Source organism: Gymnogyps californianus, chromosome 1 (genome assembly GCF_018139145.2).
Source record: "Gymnogyps californianus isolate 813 chromosome 1, ASM1813914v2, whole genome shotgun sequence".
NCBI lineage: Eukaryota > Metazoa > Chordata > Aves > Accipitriformes > Cathartidae > Gymnogyps > Gymnogyps californianus.
This window is the reverse complement of record NC_059471.1, coordinates 8,004,517-8,021,252: the sequence shown is the minus strand read 5'-3', so window position 1 is coordinate 8,021,252 and position 16,736 is coordinate 8,004,517. Positions and strand designations below refer to the sequence as shown.

Below are 16,736 nucleotides of genomic sequence, written 5' to 3'. Positions count from 1 at the left end.
AGCACATCCATCCCCTACAGCAGCTGCGCTGCCAAAGCACAAGCAGCAGAAGTGGCCACAGATTTTTGCGGTTAACCCTTTGGGGTCGACTAGCTTTATTGCCACTAGTTGTCACATGCGGTTGGAGAGCGTTTAACATCACCACAGCTTTAAAACTAAAATTAACAGTGAGAGGGAAAATTACTGACAATTCCTAGTGGAGAGTGCAACAAAAACCCCACAACTAATGTTTTATAGTGCGTTATGCAAAACCTTCTCCTGCCCTGGATCACAGAAGCATGGTCCTTTCCCCGTTATTCTGCCACAAAAAAAAGGCCTGGTGTTTAACAGAAGACACCGGACTGACAGCCCAGGACCCAGATTATTTAATTATCTACTAATGCCAAACAACAGGTAGAGCTTTATGCAGGGAGGGATGGGGAGGAGCAGGCACATAGCAGCACACCAGGAGACGTGCTGGTCCTTATAACCAGTCCAGAGCACCTCCAAATCAGGAGGAGTTGTCCCAGCGGCTTTCAGAGGGGACTTTCCATCTTTGGAGAGGGATGAGCTTTCTCCAGTGCAAGATCCCCAACAGGGCCAAGTAAAGCATTAGATACAGATGTGCTGCTTGTGCAGTATGTCGCTATAGGCGATGCACGCACCAAGAGTGTGGACAACAAAATGCTTTGGAGCTGCGATGCCAGCAGAGCCCTCAGTGCACAGCCACAGGCTCCACGCTCCCATCCCAGTGCTGCCCCCACCCCGACGTCCCACATCCAAGAGGCGGCCAACCTTACCTGAGTGAAGCGACGGACTAAGCAGGTCTTCCCCACACCGGCGTTGCCGATTAAAACAATTTTGAAGAGGAAATCATAATCTTCCATACTCATTTACGCAGCTGCAAGAGAGACAGAGAGCACAACACGATGTGAACCAAGGTGGTGGGGGAATGCCCTTTTATTCCTGCTGAACTTTATTCCTCCAAATATTCAGAACAAAGGTCTCCTGGCACGTGCGTGGCTCCTCAGATAAGGGAGAAGAGCCCTTCCCACTCCAAGCTGGGGCATCCATGCAGTCCAACGTCAGCTGCTGCAAAACCTCGGCCACGTTTCAGCTTTCATGCCATCCCACCTGGCTGCCCACAAATTAGAGATGCTGGTTTTCAGCTTTCCAAGCAACACTCCACAAGCCCGAGCCACCATTTCCTAGATTTCTCCAAATGTTTGTTTTGCTTTTAACTATGTCAGCTCCAAAGGACAGCGTGGACTTTACCACATTGTCCGAGGGGATCGCATAATTTATTTCTGTTAGGGCAATACCCAGAAACTCCCCTGTGAGCTCCTCCAGGCGGGCGCTGGGTACCCACAGAGCAGGGCTGGGGCACGCATGAAGGCAGAACAGATGGGGAAATTAAAATAATTTTAAAATAAAGGCAGCAGCGTTTGCCTTAAAGACAGAAAGAGCTCATTGGCTAAAATTATAGTGGGGAGTGGAGTAACAGTTTGCCTGAAGTACATTAAGAGAGGTTTTTAAAAAAGAAGAAATAATAGATGTTATTAGGAATATTGCTACTACTATGATAATTTTCTTTAGTTTTGTGAGGATAGCTTGCTTGGTGTAAAGCTCAAATGGGAAAGGAACACAGAGGAGCCTGGGGGGTACCCCGAACACATCCTCCTCCCGCCCCAAGTACAACCTCCTTTGCAGGATGCAGAGACTGACGTTTCAGCAATGTCACAGGATATGGGCAGGGCTGCCTACACGGAAGACGACCTACAGGGCTTCCTTAGGCAACTCAAAGTATGGGGAGGACCAAACAGATAAACGTAGAGTTTGCTGCAGCTGAGCAAGGCATGAGGGATAAGTATCCACACCTCCATCTCCAGTGCACCCAAGGGTGCCACTGCCACTGTGACCAGAGAAGGGATCTGTAACCTTCAGGAAAAGCAACAAACAGCCGGAAGAGATTCAGTTGGAGATTTTAGGCAGACAGAAAAACCCACAGACAAGGGAGCAGACGGGCAGTGTCCAAACCCAGCTGTGTCCAGGAGGATCCAGGTATTATATGCGGCATCAAAGACCTGTCCTCAAGACTGGTCTGGGGTAATGGCACAAAAGACATCAGTAGAGAGACAGATTTACAAGCCATCAGTAGAGATATCAGGTAAGGCGATACCTAAGCATCAGTACCAAACCCACCAGTACCTATAGATTAGGCACTGGGTGAAGAGATAGAGCCAAAGATGGGAAGCACAGGAGATGACACAGAATGAAAAAAAAGTATTATGAAATTGCTATCCTCAGTAAAGCCCCAGATTGCTTAGAGGGTTTTTTTACAGAGCTGATGAAGGGAGCAAATGCAGCACAGATGAAACAAGCTTCTCTCACACAGCCCAAAGGCGGAGTGCCCTCAACCGCTGCATCCAAAGGTCCTTCCTTGGGAGGGTGCATTGCAATACACCAGAAGGCCCCAGCTACAGACCCTGGTCCCACCATGCAGCTGTGATAGGTTTATAGTCAAACAGCCAGAGAATACAAGATAAAACTGAGACAGTCTGGGTCTGCCTGGCAGGGCACACGGAAACGGCTCTCCAAGCACCACCAAGAGCCTGGTGGACCTGAAGGCAAAAGAGGTGGAAGACTGACTCAGCTGCTTCACATCTATATGATCCTTGGCCTTTCCAGCAGCCTAAAAAAAGGGTAACCACACCAACTAGTGACTAATGATCTGCATCACATCAGCAGATGGTTAGCAGGGAGACAGCTGAGTCACTACACGGACACGTCACTTTGCCTGGGCCAGTGACACAGCACAGCATGTGCCCTGCTCCTGCTTTGCTGAGCTGGAGCTACGGTCCCCTGCAAAGTGCCACCAAACAGCAGCAGCTGGAGCTGTCCTGAGGATGCTCTAACCTCGCCTTGCTCTGACACGCAAGACCTTGCTGCTCCCTCCTATCTCTTAATACAGTGAAAGAGTGGGACCTTAAAAAGCAGCTTCAAAAAATGCCCTTTTTTATTTTCTGGGGTTGTTATTTTGTGTAATCATTTTGTATCTCCATGCCTGGCTTTCCCAGAGTGGGACTGGGTAACAACAACAGTATTAAGATTGTTGACAGTGCTCTTACAATGAAGGCTAAACATTAATATACGGTTTCAAGCTTTCACACTAGCCAACGTGAAGAAAAATGTGATCATCTACTAAAAGCTATTTCAAGACTAACAAGACTTACTCAGCACTGGATAATTATCCCTGGGATGCTTCAAATCCTGGAGGGCACTGCTCCCCCCGGAGGGATTTCAGTTCTGTTACTTGTACCCTAAGCAATCCAACGTTCAAATTTGTCTTTTCAGGAAGCTTAAAAACAAACTTCCTCTGCAGATCTTTGAGCTCAGAAATGCTAAATGGCTCAGACATACCCTAGAGTTATGTCTGATCCCCTTCATTAGGCTCCAAGACTAATCATATGTGATAATGACCCCAAACAGGAACTCGAAGATGAGCCAAGGCCATAAAACAAACAAAGCAACGATGAGATTAAATGCCAGAACTGAAGAGGCACAAAAAGCAGGGACACAGGAGGGGAGAAAGCAAAGGAAGCAGCAAGGGAGAGAGAGAAGTGATTTGGGAGGTGGAACGGGCAGGTGAGGTTGACCATCGCTTCCCTGTCACCCCTGTTCACGCAAATTGGTGTTTCTCCCTCTGATGTGCACACACACTAACCTACCACGCTGTCAGCACTGAACACAGAAACATTGCATCAGTTACCGTTACGAAATCTTCTCCTCCTGCAAGCGGAGCCTTTCAGCCAAGTGACCTTTGCTGCTGACTCAGGCTCATGCAACCCTCCCTCTCCCCAGGGAAGACGTGTCTCAACCTCTGCCCGGCTTGCCACAGCCAGGGAATGTGCATCTCAGCAATACATCACACTTTGAATTATATGCTTAAAAAAAAAAAAAAATGCAGAGTGCAACTTGTTTGTTTGTTTTTGTTTTCTTGGGGTTTTTTCGTGTGGTTTTTTTTTTTTCCTTTCTGTTTTCTTGTGTTTGCAGGCACAGGGCTCTGCCTTGCATACCTGCACTGGTTTAAAGCGTTAGGGCTGCAGCTGCCTGTCCCACCCTTTGGCAGAGACAAGACCCTGCAGCAAGGGCAGAGGATGGGATGCCTGTCCATGCCTCAGCCACCCCTCACCACGTTCGTTTAAATCATGAACAGGGCTGGCTACAGCACAGAGACGTGACCTATCATGAGGTGAAGCAGGAGCAGAGCCTGAGGCTGGTAGCAGGGCAGAAAATTGGGTTTCATGGCCATTTTTCCCCAGAGACAGTTTATCCAGCTCGCATCCCCACCAGCCCCGTGGCTCATGACCCCTCTGGGCTGTTCCCACCAGCCTCGCAGGGGATCAGTTTTGCAGGGTTTTATTTCGTTTGTGTCACTGCTCTGCTCCACTCCATCACGTGGCCCCATGCACGGTCACGCTGTGGGCAGGAACAAGGGGCCAGGAGGGGTAAATCGAAGCAGGGTGACCACCCGGAGAGGTGGACCATCAGCACGAATGCAGCTGAAGGATGGCAGGAGATGTTTTAGGCTTAGCTGGTTTTCTTATACTTAGGCAAGACAGCGCAGTAAATATTATTGGTATTTTTCAATTATTAATTCCAATTCAACCAAAAGACTGGTGAGATCCACCCAAAACAAAAGCACAGGGGCCAGGGGCTTTCACCTCTCCTTCCCTCCATGCAAGCTTGTACAAACAAGCTCCAGCTCGCATGGAGACACCTGAAAACAGAAGTGCAGAAGCCATGGGCTCCCTTCCCCATGCAGCGAGCACTGCTGCAAAGGCAGACGTGCACCAGTCCTTCCCGCTTCTCCCAGTATCTTGACTGCTCGAAACTCTCCCATAGCATGGTCAGCAGGACTTGGTCTTCTGTTTCACCCTGCCGTGGGCTCTTCACTGCCTGTAGATGTGGGACAGCAGCACAGCTGATGGAGGAGACAGACACACTCCCAGCTGCTTCTCCTGTTCGCCACAAGCCACAAGGCAAGGAGTTTATCCACAGTAAATACCTGGATATCTTATTCCCTGAAGCATATATGTTTTAGTTTATTCCCCAACAGGATGCCCTCTCCCTGCATTTGCTCCATCCACCTTAGTTCTCCCTGATCCACTTTGGTTTACTTGACAGCGTTTATCATCATCGGAACCAATTATTTTATCTTTTTGCAGTGTTTTTTCACTCCTTAGTTTGGATGGGCACAGAGGATTCCTCTTCATCTCTGACCTGCTCTGACCATGCCATGCTCAGCCTCTTTGGGTACCAACTAAGTGGCAGAAACACAATGCAAAGGTTCAAATACTACCTGGGAGACATGAATGACTTTGAAGTGATCAAGTTCTCCTTCAAATGGATGAAACCACTATTCTGCCTGTCCCTCATCAGCTTTTACACCAGCACTAGTCTTTGCACAAAAAAACCAGCAAGTATGAGTGAGGTTTTTAGCTGATAAAAAAATCTCTGGCACTTCTCTCTTGACTCCTTTGCTCAAGGAAGACTTTCCACCTCGAGGCATGATCAGAGCAGGCTCTATGATGATGATTCTGCCCCAATTGTTTTGGTTCATGGAGCCAAAAGTGGAGTGGGATACTTCAAAAGAGCAAGCCTTTCTCAGTCAACAGCAAGGTTTACCAACCTCTACCTGTCTTTTACCCTCCCTGAACTTCACAAGGTAATGTGTGCTTAGGAAACACGATGGACAGCCTTCATCTGAAGTCAAAAGCCTTTCATGTCTAAAAGAATGTTTCGACGCCTTCATTTGAGAAGAACAAAACAGAAATAACCTGTTATTTCTAAACCTCCATGGTATCTCAGTCCTTTTGTGAGTTAGAGGTGCAGAAGTCAAGGTGCAGCAGTTCATATCTTTGCAGGTCCAAGCAACAACCGGAGCAGGGAGTGTGTGGCACATAATGGCATCACCTTCTCTCCCCACCAGTCTCACTCATGGGTTTTCATTTCCTGTAGCCTGAAGAAGCATCAGAAGGCTTCGTGGGCATGTCCTGCTTACGAGACATGGTTAGGGGGCCACTGTCCCCAGATCAGAACAGGTCAAATCAGAGCAGGCTTAGTGCAGCCAGGTGATGCAGACCCATGCATGGCTATAGAATCACAGAATCATTTAGGTTGGAAAAGACCCTTAAGATCATGAGTCCAACCGTAAACCTAACACTGCCAAGTCCACCACTAAACCACGTCCCTAAGCACCACATCTGCATGTCTTTTAAATACCTCCAGGGATGGTGACTCAACCACTTCCCTGGGCAGCCTGTTCCAATGCTTGATAACCCTTTTGGTAAAGAAATTTTTCCTAATATCCAATCTAAACCTCCCCTGGTGCAACAAGAGGCTTTTTCCTCTTGTTACTTGGGAAAAGAGACTGACGCCCACCTCACTACAGCATCCTTTCAGGTAGTTGTAGACAGCAATAAGGTCTCCCCTGAGCCTCCTTTTCTCCGGGCTAAACAACCCCAGTTCCCTCAGCTGCTCCTCATAAGACTTGTGCTCTAGACCCTGCACCAGCTTCGCTGTTCTTTGGATGCACTCCAGCACCTCAATGTCTTTCTTGTAGTGAGGGGTCCAAAACTCAACACAGGATTCGAGGTGCGGCCTCACCAGTGCCGAGTACAGGGGGACGATCACTTCCCTCGTCATGCCGGCCACACTACTGATACAAGCCAGGATGCTGTTGGCCTTCTTGGCCACCTGGGCACACTGCCGGCTCATATTCAGCCAGCTGCTGACCAACACCCCCAGGTCCTTTTCCGCTGGGCAGCTTTCCAGCCACTCTTCCCCAAGCCTGCAGCGTTGCATGGGGTTGTTGTGACCCAAGTGCAGGACCCAGCACTTAGCCTTATTGAACTTCATACAGTTGGCCTCGGCCCATCGATCCAGCCTGTCCAAGAGCCCTCTGTAGAGCCTTCCTTCCCTCAAGCAGATCAACACTCCCGCCCAACTTGGTGTCAGCTGCAAACTTACCGAGGGTGCACTCGATCCCCTTGTCCAGATCATTGATAAAGATATTGAACAGAACTGGCCCCAATACTGAGCCCTGGGGAACACCACTTGTGGCCGGCTGTCAACTGGATTTAACTCCATTCACCACCACTCTTTGGGCCCAGCCATCCAGCCAGTTTTTTTACCCAGTGAAGAGCTGTGTAAAAAACCCTATCCACAGCTCCAAAGGCTTCTCCACTTTTAGGGATAAAGACTGAAACTAAATTAAGCCAGGAACACTGATAATTTGCACCTCAGCTCTATCCCACCTCAAATCCTCATTTACAACCTACTGCTTCAATTAGACACACAGAAGGATCTGCAGCCTCTTCAACCTGCTGGATCTAACCAGTAGGTCAGGGTGGATTTTGATGTATTTATACAGTTCTTAATGAACAAGTATTTTCTGTTCTTCATCATCCAACAGCTATAAACAAAAATAAATTTACCTAAACATCTCAAATTCAAACAGCAGCAGTTAGGTATACAGATATTACATTGATTGCATATGCCACATGAGCCAGGAAATTCAAAGCTAAGGCTAATATTTCAAGCAGAAAATTATTCCTTGCAGGCCAGAAAATTGCAGGGAACTCAGGTCTGGACATGCTGCTGCATTACGTAACTCAGGATAAAATATTTTCATTTCCAGAGCACCTGCCAACCCAAGCAGGCTCCTGCACTTGGCAAGCACGAGCCCAGCTCATGCCTCCCTGCAAACAAGCAGCCTGGATTTCCTTCTGCTCCCTTGCCCACCTTCCTCACTCCTCTCTACAAGGTTTAATTTCACTTCCATTCACACTGGAAAAATGAAGGGAGACTTCATCCCCACAAAAGCCTGGATCACCCATGCCTCTGTGCTGCTGGTGGCAAAGCCATAAGCACGTGGGATCCATGCTCTTCATGCAACATTGAAACTCCAGAGATGTCTTTCCCAAATTCAAGGGAGAAAGATTATTGCAGGCACCCGGGGTTGCAGAGCCCAGCATTTCCCCATCTCCTCCCATCACACTTGCCATTCCAGGCAAGCAATATCCAGTTGCCTGTGCACTGGCAATCCTAAACATGCCTCTTCATCAAGGATAGTCCCTCATAGGAAGAGAGAAGGTCCGGAGTGCAGAAACACCATGCCTCTAAGTGTGATTTCCCAGGCAGAAACACAGCAGCTTTTATCCCACACACACACATCACCTACAGACTATTAGTGCACACACCACCACGGTGCACTGGGCTTGCAGTGTGCTCACACCGCCACTGACAATTTCAGGCTCACTAAGTCCATCCAACGCTTCCAGAAGGCATTAAGCAACTATGCACGTAGTGCAGGGAGGCGTGGAGCTTCCCTGTGCACGACAGCCCCATCAGCATTGGCTGACCAGCTGCCAGTCATTCAAAAGTCTAGGCACATTTGAAAAAATAGCAAATTGCATCCAAATTTTTCAGCTGGAAAAAGCAGTATATTATGAAAGCCTCAGCCCTACCCTATTTGGAGAGATTCCTGCTCCTCAACCCTTTGCTCAGGATATTTCTCCTACAGAAACCAAGCGAGCTAAGTAGGTACAAGTTCTCATGTACCACAGGTATGTTTTATCTCGCAGATATATTTCTATAAATAACAGAAAAGCTAAAGCTGAGAGGTTTTGCATCAATGACTGCACAGAGCACACAGCCCTTCCCCTTACCTCTTTTTGCCACCAGAGAAAATTTGTAGCTCACGGGACTACTTTGATCAGGTCATGGCTCATACGTTAGTCAGCCTCCAGGAGCTTGTGCAAGTGCTACAGAGGAACCCACTGACCAGCGATGACAGGCACTTCACCATAAAACAAGCAGGTAAATCCAGCACCAATATCATCCCAAGAAAGAGCTCAGAGCAGGAGCTCTGCTTTACTGGGCAGAAGGAGCTCAGGAGAGCAGCAGGCTCAGCTGTGATGCCCACGCTCAACACGAGAGGGCCCAGCCTTGCCACTGCCCACGGCCGGACACCAGCTCTCCTCACTTCCAGAGATAACTGACTGCAGACTGCCCTCTTTGCCTGCTTTGCTTAACGGTGGAGGTTACAGATCTCGCACTCAGGAGCAATCTTTGGATTTTCACATGTTCCTGGCATCCCCTGATGGTGAAAAGGCTTTGTGTCCATGCTGTCCCCTTCTGGGTGAAGTCTTCTGGGGGGCTTTCCTAGTACTGGTGTCAAGAGCCGCATTAACACACATCATTAATCATTTTTTGTTGGGTGGTGGAAGGATGGGTGGTGTTTGGGTTGGACACATCCTTGAGGATCTCAGTGACACCAAAGGCTCTTCAGGAGAGACCAGGCAAGTCACAGCTTCTGCAGTCCAGGATCCTCATTTAACTTTCCCACCTCCTGGAGGGAGGGGAGACTCAGTGACATTTGTAACGCACTTCGGTGTTGGGAACGGCCATAGAAGTGCAAAATATCACATGCAGACAGCAAGTTATATTCTATCAAATATATCTGAGGATTGAACTGTTACTCAATGATGATTCTCCTCACACAGATAAGTGAACTAATCCGATTTCTGCATTACTTGGGAAAAATGAGATACACACAGTATTTGCAAAATAACAAATAGAAAATTAATTTATTTAGGATGGGGGGGGGGGAACGCTGACATGCACATCTATAATGCCACAATAGTGGCTGACCAAACCACACACCAGCAGCAGCACGCCCAGGATACACACCATCTTCAGAAAACTGTTTCCAAGCATGAGAACAGCCCCACACTCCATTTACTGGCAGAATCTGGGTTCTGACTGCAAAAGAGTCGGTGCAACCTTAACACACGCTTTTATAAACATCTTATAAGACATGCCTGGACACGGAGACCCAATAGTGCATGCTAAAACCAACACTGTTTTAGCAAATCATGTGACCACCAAGCTGTATGCTCTGCAGCAACACATTTTTGCATGGAAGCAGTTAAAGACTCAGCCAGCACAGCAGACAGGCTGACTTCCAAGCGTGGAAAACTGCATTGCCAGAAATCCAGCCAAAAATGCTGCTTTATCCACTCAAAAACAACAGCCTCTTCCCAAAGGAAAAAAAAAAAAATACAAAATGAGTTTTTAAAACTACAGCCAAGCATTAACTGGAACATGCCTTGCATGGAAAAGTCAGGAAAGCTTCCTAAGCCCAGCTCTCTACAATGGGAAATAAAGCTCCCGCACCAAGACCTGACCCACTGAAATGGAGAAATCCATCAGCACCTTAGGTGAGAATTACTCTGCCTTCAGAAACCAGGTGCAGGATCAGGCTGAACCTCAGGTGTCTCCCATGAGCTGGGAAGGGTTTTGGGGACAGCAGCCCTACAAACAAGGAGGCAAAGCTGGAGGAAGAATGATTCATCCATGGTGCAGAAGAAAGGTATGTGCATGTCAACCAGGTAAAAGGCAAAGAAATCTCCTGATGCATTAAGTTTGCTGGGCTGGCATGGGTTTGAGTGGCGTCACAGTTGTACGTGGAAATATTTTGACACTGGGTGACAGGGCTCTGATAAAACACTTGCAAGATTAGACAGTTTGACACCAATGTTTTTGACAAGATATGACAAAAGCTATCACAACTAAAGGTTTTCAATAAAATATTTACAAGAACATCGTGACTCAAATGAGATTGCAAATACAGAAGTATCATAAGTGTATGTCATTAACCAATGACGTAAGTCCCATGAATGTATTGTGAAATATGAATACGTACATTAGATAGTTTGGGTTATAAAAGCATGTCCAAGAAAATTTTCTTGAGTTTTAACTACAATGACATATCTTACTGCTGTTGACCACCTTGTTTTGATTGTGCCAGAGACTGTGGTATGAACAAACCAAACATTTTTGCTAATAATGTTTTGTTTTGTAAGAATACTTTCTAATTAAAAAAATAAGCAGGTATTTCCACCTCTTGATTTCTGCTCAAGTTAGCTTGTGATTTACATCACTTCTCCATCAAACCTAGTAGAAGTAACACGTAATTAAGCCTCATCTAATCTCACTTTCACATGGCTGAGATCAGTGTCTCAAGGGCTGTGCTTGGTATCCTGCGGCTTGGGCTGCGGGGTCCACGGCACCATGTGTGATGCTCCTGTGCCATGCCATGCTGTATCATGCCATGCCATTGGTGAAGTCACACTGGGCCAGCCCAACAGAGTCCTGCAGCAGCAATCAAAAAGCTAAAAACTAACTGCTATATTAAGATGAAAGTTTGCTGTTTGTTCAGAACGGACAACAGGATCCACAAAAAAACCCACCACACTTTTGGCTCTGTGGCTTGGGACAGATATATCAGACTTAAAAGGTAACTTTCCCAAAATATAATGATAAATTAGCAATACCAGCAGTAAAGGGAAGAGGTAATAAAGCAAGATAAAAATCCTAGAACGGTTTGAGTTGGAAGGAACCTTTTAAAGATCATCTAGTCCAACCCCCTGCCATGGGCAGGGACATCTTTCACTAGATCAGGTTGCTCAAAGCCCCAATCTGACCTCCCCTTGAACACCTCCAACGATGGGGCATCCACAACTTCTCTGGGAAATCTGTTCCAGTGTCTCACCACCTCACCGTAAAACAAACAAAAAAAAAACAAACCAAAAAACTACCTTGCACACTGTTCTTGACAACATATTTCATCATCCATTGAGTTGATCTAATAGTCAGACAGCTACACCTCCTGAGGAGCAGACACAGTACCTATCATTCCTTCATACCAAATTCAGTCTGCGTCCCATATCACCAGATCTCCAAAGAGGAGATGCATGCACTCCTGCTACAGCTACATGCACTTGCGCTGGCTCTCTTAAAATAGCAAGAATCAAAGCCAAAACACCACAGCTGTAAGAACTGTACCTGCACTGTAGAAGCTGTAAAAAAAAGAAAAGGAAAAAAATCACATTCTTCTGAAGCATTAGGATTGATAAGGTTTCAGTGAGAGAATCTCGACCCCTAACTAGCACCTCTCATACATTTTATGTTGTAGCCTGAAGTGCAGTAAAGAAGCCCTCCAAGACAATTGCTTGAAGGAGCTTTCTCTAGGAAGAAACACAAAATTATTAGGGCAATTAATCACACAGTGCAGGTAACCCACCTTCAATCAGTCATTTGCATCTGGATTCTGTGGGGCAGGATCTTCCTGGTGACACAAGGGGGAGGCTGACATCCCCAGGCAAAACTTTCAGGCATGCCCTCTAATTCAAGAGCACAGCCTGCTACTACAGAGTAGGATTGCTAAGAGAAAAGGGGGTTTTGTTGGGTTTTTTTTTTTTTTTTCAACTTACATGAGGAAATAAAGAAGCAATCCTGTGTTTCAGCTGGAGGCTTCCTTATCAGAACCACATGTGCAACATCCACCAGCCACACAGGAGCTGTGCATCACACCCCTGTGCCACCATGATAGGAAAGGTGGCAATTTGCAACAGCACATTGGTATTTAGGAAGGACGTCTGCCTCCGTTATGCATTTTAAAGGAAGGTTTCTCCCCCAGAAATGATAGCTTTTTGAACATGAAGCGATGGAGGAATAAAATAGAGTTAAGCATTACAGGCTGCTGTTAAGATGGCAGAGGCAATGCAATAGCATTAGCTATTTAAATCCTTATGGGGAGGGAGATGAAGATGCTGGAGAAGATGAGGGCAGCTCAGGGAAGCACATCTCCCAGGTTCCTGCTCCCTCCAAAGACAAGCTCAAAACCCCAAACCAGAGGGCCCTCTCTGCCACTAAGATCAAATTTGGGGTGATGGGTCTAGGCTAGTCCTAGGCTGATCATTGCCCCAGTGCTCCCCAATTCATCACCTCCTCATTTCCAGATGGGAAGCACACTTTACTTGTAACATCATACATGCTTATGCATCCGAGCATATATGCTTCTGCTTCATAACAAAACTGCACAAGCATTGTCCCCTCTAAAAAGTTGTCCCCTCTAAAAATGCTCTCATTTGATGGAAACCCCTCAGCTGGGATCAGCCAACCCGTCTGGCAAGCGGCTGAGCTGACGGGGAATATTCTTTGCATTTCTGCAAAGAAACACCGTGGTACAGTTTCAACTGCGAGCATCTGCCAGAGAAGCAGATGTTTCATGAAAACAAATTGTCCAGAGAGGGAAGAAAGGGGAAATAAGAGACTTGGGTGTAGCTTCAGGGCTGGTTTAAGCTGATGTAAGTCCTGCTGCCTCCAAAGGTAAGGTTCCCAGCCCTGCCCGCACAGCCAAGCCTGTGCCCAGCACCCTGCCAGCTGCAGGTGGGACCCAATCCAGATGGGAAAAAAATTTGGGGGTGGGACAGCAGAATTAGGTTTTACAGCCCTGGTCCCAGAATTTCAGTTTTGTAAAAAAGTATCTTTACTATAACTAGTATCTCTATAATGGTAATTTCATATCATGGCTCCTGAGTAAGATTTTTATAAGGATATCACAGGTCTCTTCATACAGTAAGGAACAGTATTCATGTTCTGGTTAAATTTTAGCTCACACGCTAACATGTAGCCTGTTTTCAGTTCTCCTTACAGTTTCAGGTGGTTACAGTACTTTTCATTTGTCCTAAACCACCGCAAAAGTACAGTTACTCATCTAGGGCAGCTATCTGCTGTTAAAACCTCATTTCAGCTTTGGGCCAGCTGCAATTCAAGAGACTGCATGGGTTAAATTTGACACTAAAAGAAATCCCAAAAAGCAAAAAAGCAGCTCTTTAGTGGAAGCTTTCTGCTCTAGGTCTCCTACCACTGCAGGGACATTACTCAAACAGCTTATGTAAAAGCCTGAAATCTGAAAAAATAATAATAAAAAAATGTGTTCCAGGGGCAGGGTCTTTGAGATTTATTATTTAGAGCTGATGCAGCAAGTGGTACCTTGAAGACTAAAGCAGGCAGGCCCCCACAAAACCAAGCATCGCATGTGCATGCACACACACACATTAAAAGACTGCGTCAGTCACAGCAGCTCTCTAGCCCAGATAAATCATGTCTTCACTTCTGCACACCTCTACTCCCAGCTCAGCTACTCCTGATCTCCAGCCACATGGGTTAATAAATTATTGCAGAGATTTGCAGATAGAGATTTGCATTTGGAGAGAAGGTGAAGGCACAACTGAAGCTTCTGCAGCACCAATATTCACCCTTTTGATGTTGTCAATGTTCAACAATCCTATGACGTAGCCTAAGATCTCCCTAAGCATGGTGCTTTTGCTCAAAAATATGTTCCCATCGCAAATATGATCTCTCAAGGCTTTTCCAATATAGACATTGCTGTGTTATATATAATACCACATAAAAATACAGAGATTGTCCCTTACTACTCCTGATCTCCTGGCAGCAGCCTACTGAAGCTTTGACCTCTTTGGGACTAACATGAGGAAGCAGAAAGTTATTTCCTTTTGTTTACTTAAAGCAAACAGTAGCCAGTCCTCCACAGGCACCGATGCCAACATGACGTGTGCAGGCTGGGCAGTGCTGTCACTGCCCAGCTAGGGACCTTCATGCTCACAGCTGCATGGTCATGGGGACACAACTTGGCACGTCAGCACCATGTTTGTGACCATTTATTTTTATTCCTTAGCAACAGAGCAGCTCTTGGGGTTGGGTTTTGATTTTTTTGTGTGTGTGTTGAATCTATATTTGGCACCCTGGGGAAATTCCTGAGCAGAAGATAGCAATTTTTAAAAGAGAGGATAAATGCTGGTACTCGAGCTTTGCTGACAGTAACACCACCCCCAGGCTTTTGGTTAGTGTGAAATGCTGAGACCTGGAGCCAACGGGAGTCCTCACATGGACCAGGCATCAAGAGTCACGTCCATCACACTTTCTGCCTTTGCAAAACCTTGTCCCAGCATAAGAATATGAAAAGATTTATTGGCTCATAAAGTCTCTAAGCAGTTTGTATCATGTGTAAACCAACATCTCCAAGGCTCTGAACCTCATCACTGTTCAGTAGCACTGATAGGTCCCACGATGGTTTTTGTCCTGTGGGAGCCAGGACCCCTCAGTAATAGCACTGTCTCAAAGAGCAAAAAAAGAGACTTCAGTACAATACTGTAATTCTGAACTAAGACACCATTCTTACCATAAATTATGAAAATATCAATATCCCCCAGCTCTCTACAGCTCCCAAGCAAACATGCAAATTAAATCCTGCCTAATCTACATGAGAAAAACAAATAACACCTGATGTTTCCCAACTCTTTTTTTTTTTTTTAAAGGCCATGTTGCTAACAAAGATTTACTCATAGGAAGGACAGAGAAATCACATGGCTCAGCAGTTTCATTGGTTGTCATGGCAAATGAAAATTGCTAACTGTCCAACTTGTGTGTTTTAGAGGAAGAGAGACAACAAAAATGCCCTTTTTTTATGACTAGAAAGGAATGTTTTCCTAATAATCGCTTGTGAACCCACTGCACACTATATATAAACAGCTGCTCCTTTCCAGGGAAAATGTTTGCTGTTTCTTACTGAGCGACTCTCAGGGATCCAGGCAATTCAGCCCCAGCAGACATTCAGGCGCGGGTAATGAGAATCATGTGCTTTATATGTGGTGACTTCTTGCCTGCCAAAGGGAGCCTGAACTAGCTGGGGGTGGGGGGGTGGGGGTCTCAGCTCCATGACAGCTCCGCCACTGACTCCCCGGGGAGGCTGCCAGCACGGCACGGCCAGGGGAACCTGGCAGCGGCATGAGTCCCCTCCCCTGCTCCCACACTCAGCATCACCGCGGCATTTCTTGCCACGTGTCCAATAACGGGAGTTTCTTCATGTGTTTTCAAAGCAAGCCAAAACCACGGGTATTTGTGTGAGTTTTAATCTGCCAGACAGGTAATCGCAGCAAAGACACCCCGGCGTTTGCTCCAACACAGGCAATCCGAAGCACCTTGTACCCTGCCTGCACGACCAGCACCACACATCTTTCATTACAGTAGATTTTCTGAATATAGGCAGGAGATAATTTGGCTGTAACTTCAGGAGCAGGTCCCCAGAGAGCCTGCTCCTTCCAGCCACACTGCCTTTTGGTTTTGGCCGCACGCTAAAGATCTGGGAAGTTGAGGATATCCACGCGGCAGATTTACATCACTCATTTCACCACCAGGTCTTATTTGGTTGGTTTTGTCTCCAGCCCTTCCCCTCCTGCATATCTTTCTCTTCACTCCCAGGCTCCAATGCCAGGCCTTTTGTCTAGAAGGAACAACAGGACCCTAGGGAATAATGTTTATTATACAATGTTGTAAGCGATGCTCCTCTGTGGGTTAGGTTTTCTTCTGCCACTCCCATCCGCCATGATTGCATGGGGGGGACCAGAAGTTGCACAACCACACACGTGTGGCTGGCTGGAAAGCAGCCCCTTCTCTAAAGAAAGCCACAAGCTCCTTCCCTTATATTCCCCAAAAAGCAGCTGTGTATGAAACCGCCCCATCGCACTCCAACGCTGGCTGCGTACACACACCGAGGGCCGTATCCTACAGGCCTCAGCGCGCGTTTGCACTGCAGAGCCTTCGTCGCGACCACAAACCAAACCGTGCTCCTCCCCAAACTTCATCCACAAAACTCAGCCACAATCAGGGACGCCTATGCAAACTAGCTAAAGGCAACAGGATATAACAAGGATAACTATTTGGGATCCTTTATCTTTTGGATATGAGGCAGAAGGAAGGAGATTCATCATTGTCCTCCCTAGCCAGGCTGTGCCTGCAGGACTGCGGGTGAGACCCCCACCTCC

The 16,736-nt window shown here is 46.8% G+C and overlaps 1 protein-coding gene across 1 annotated transcript in view; it reads right to left on the bottom strand.

Annotated features, from left to right (window-relative positions):
* The window catches only part of RAB30 (RAB30, member RAS oncogene family), a 44,594-nt gene that overhangs the window by 8,446 nt on the left and 19,412 nt on the right, over positions 1-16,736 (bottom strand). Inside the window, exon 2 of the mRNA XM_050891285.1 lies at positions 780-880. Within this exon, the coding sequence (XP_050747242.1) occupies positions 780-872 (93 nt within the window). The 5' untranslated portion in view covers positions 873-880. The remainder of the gene's footprint in view (positions 1-779; positions 881-16,736) is intronic.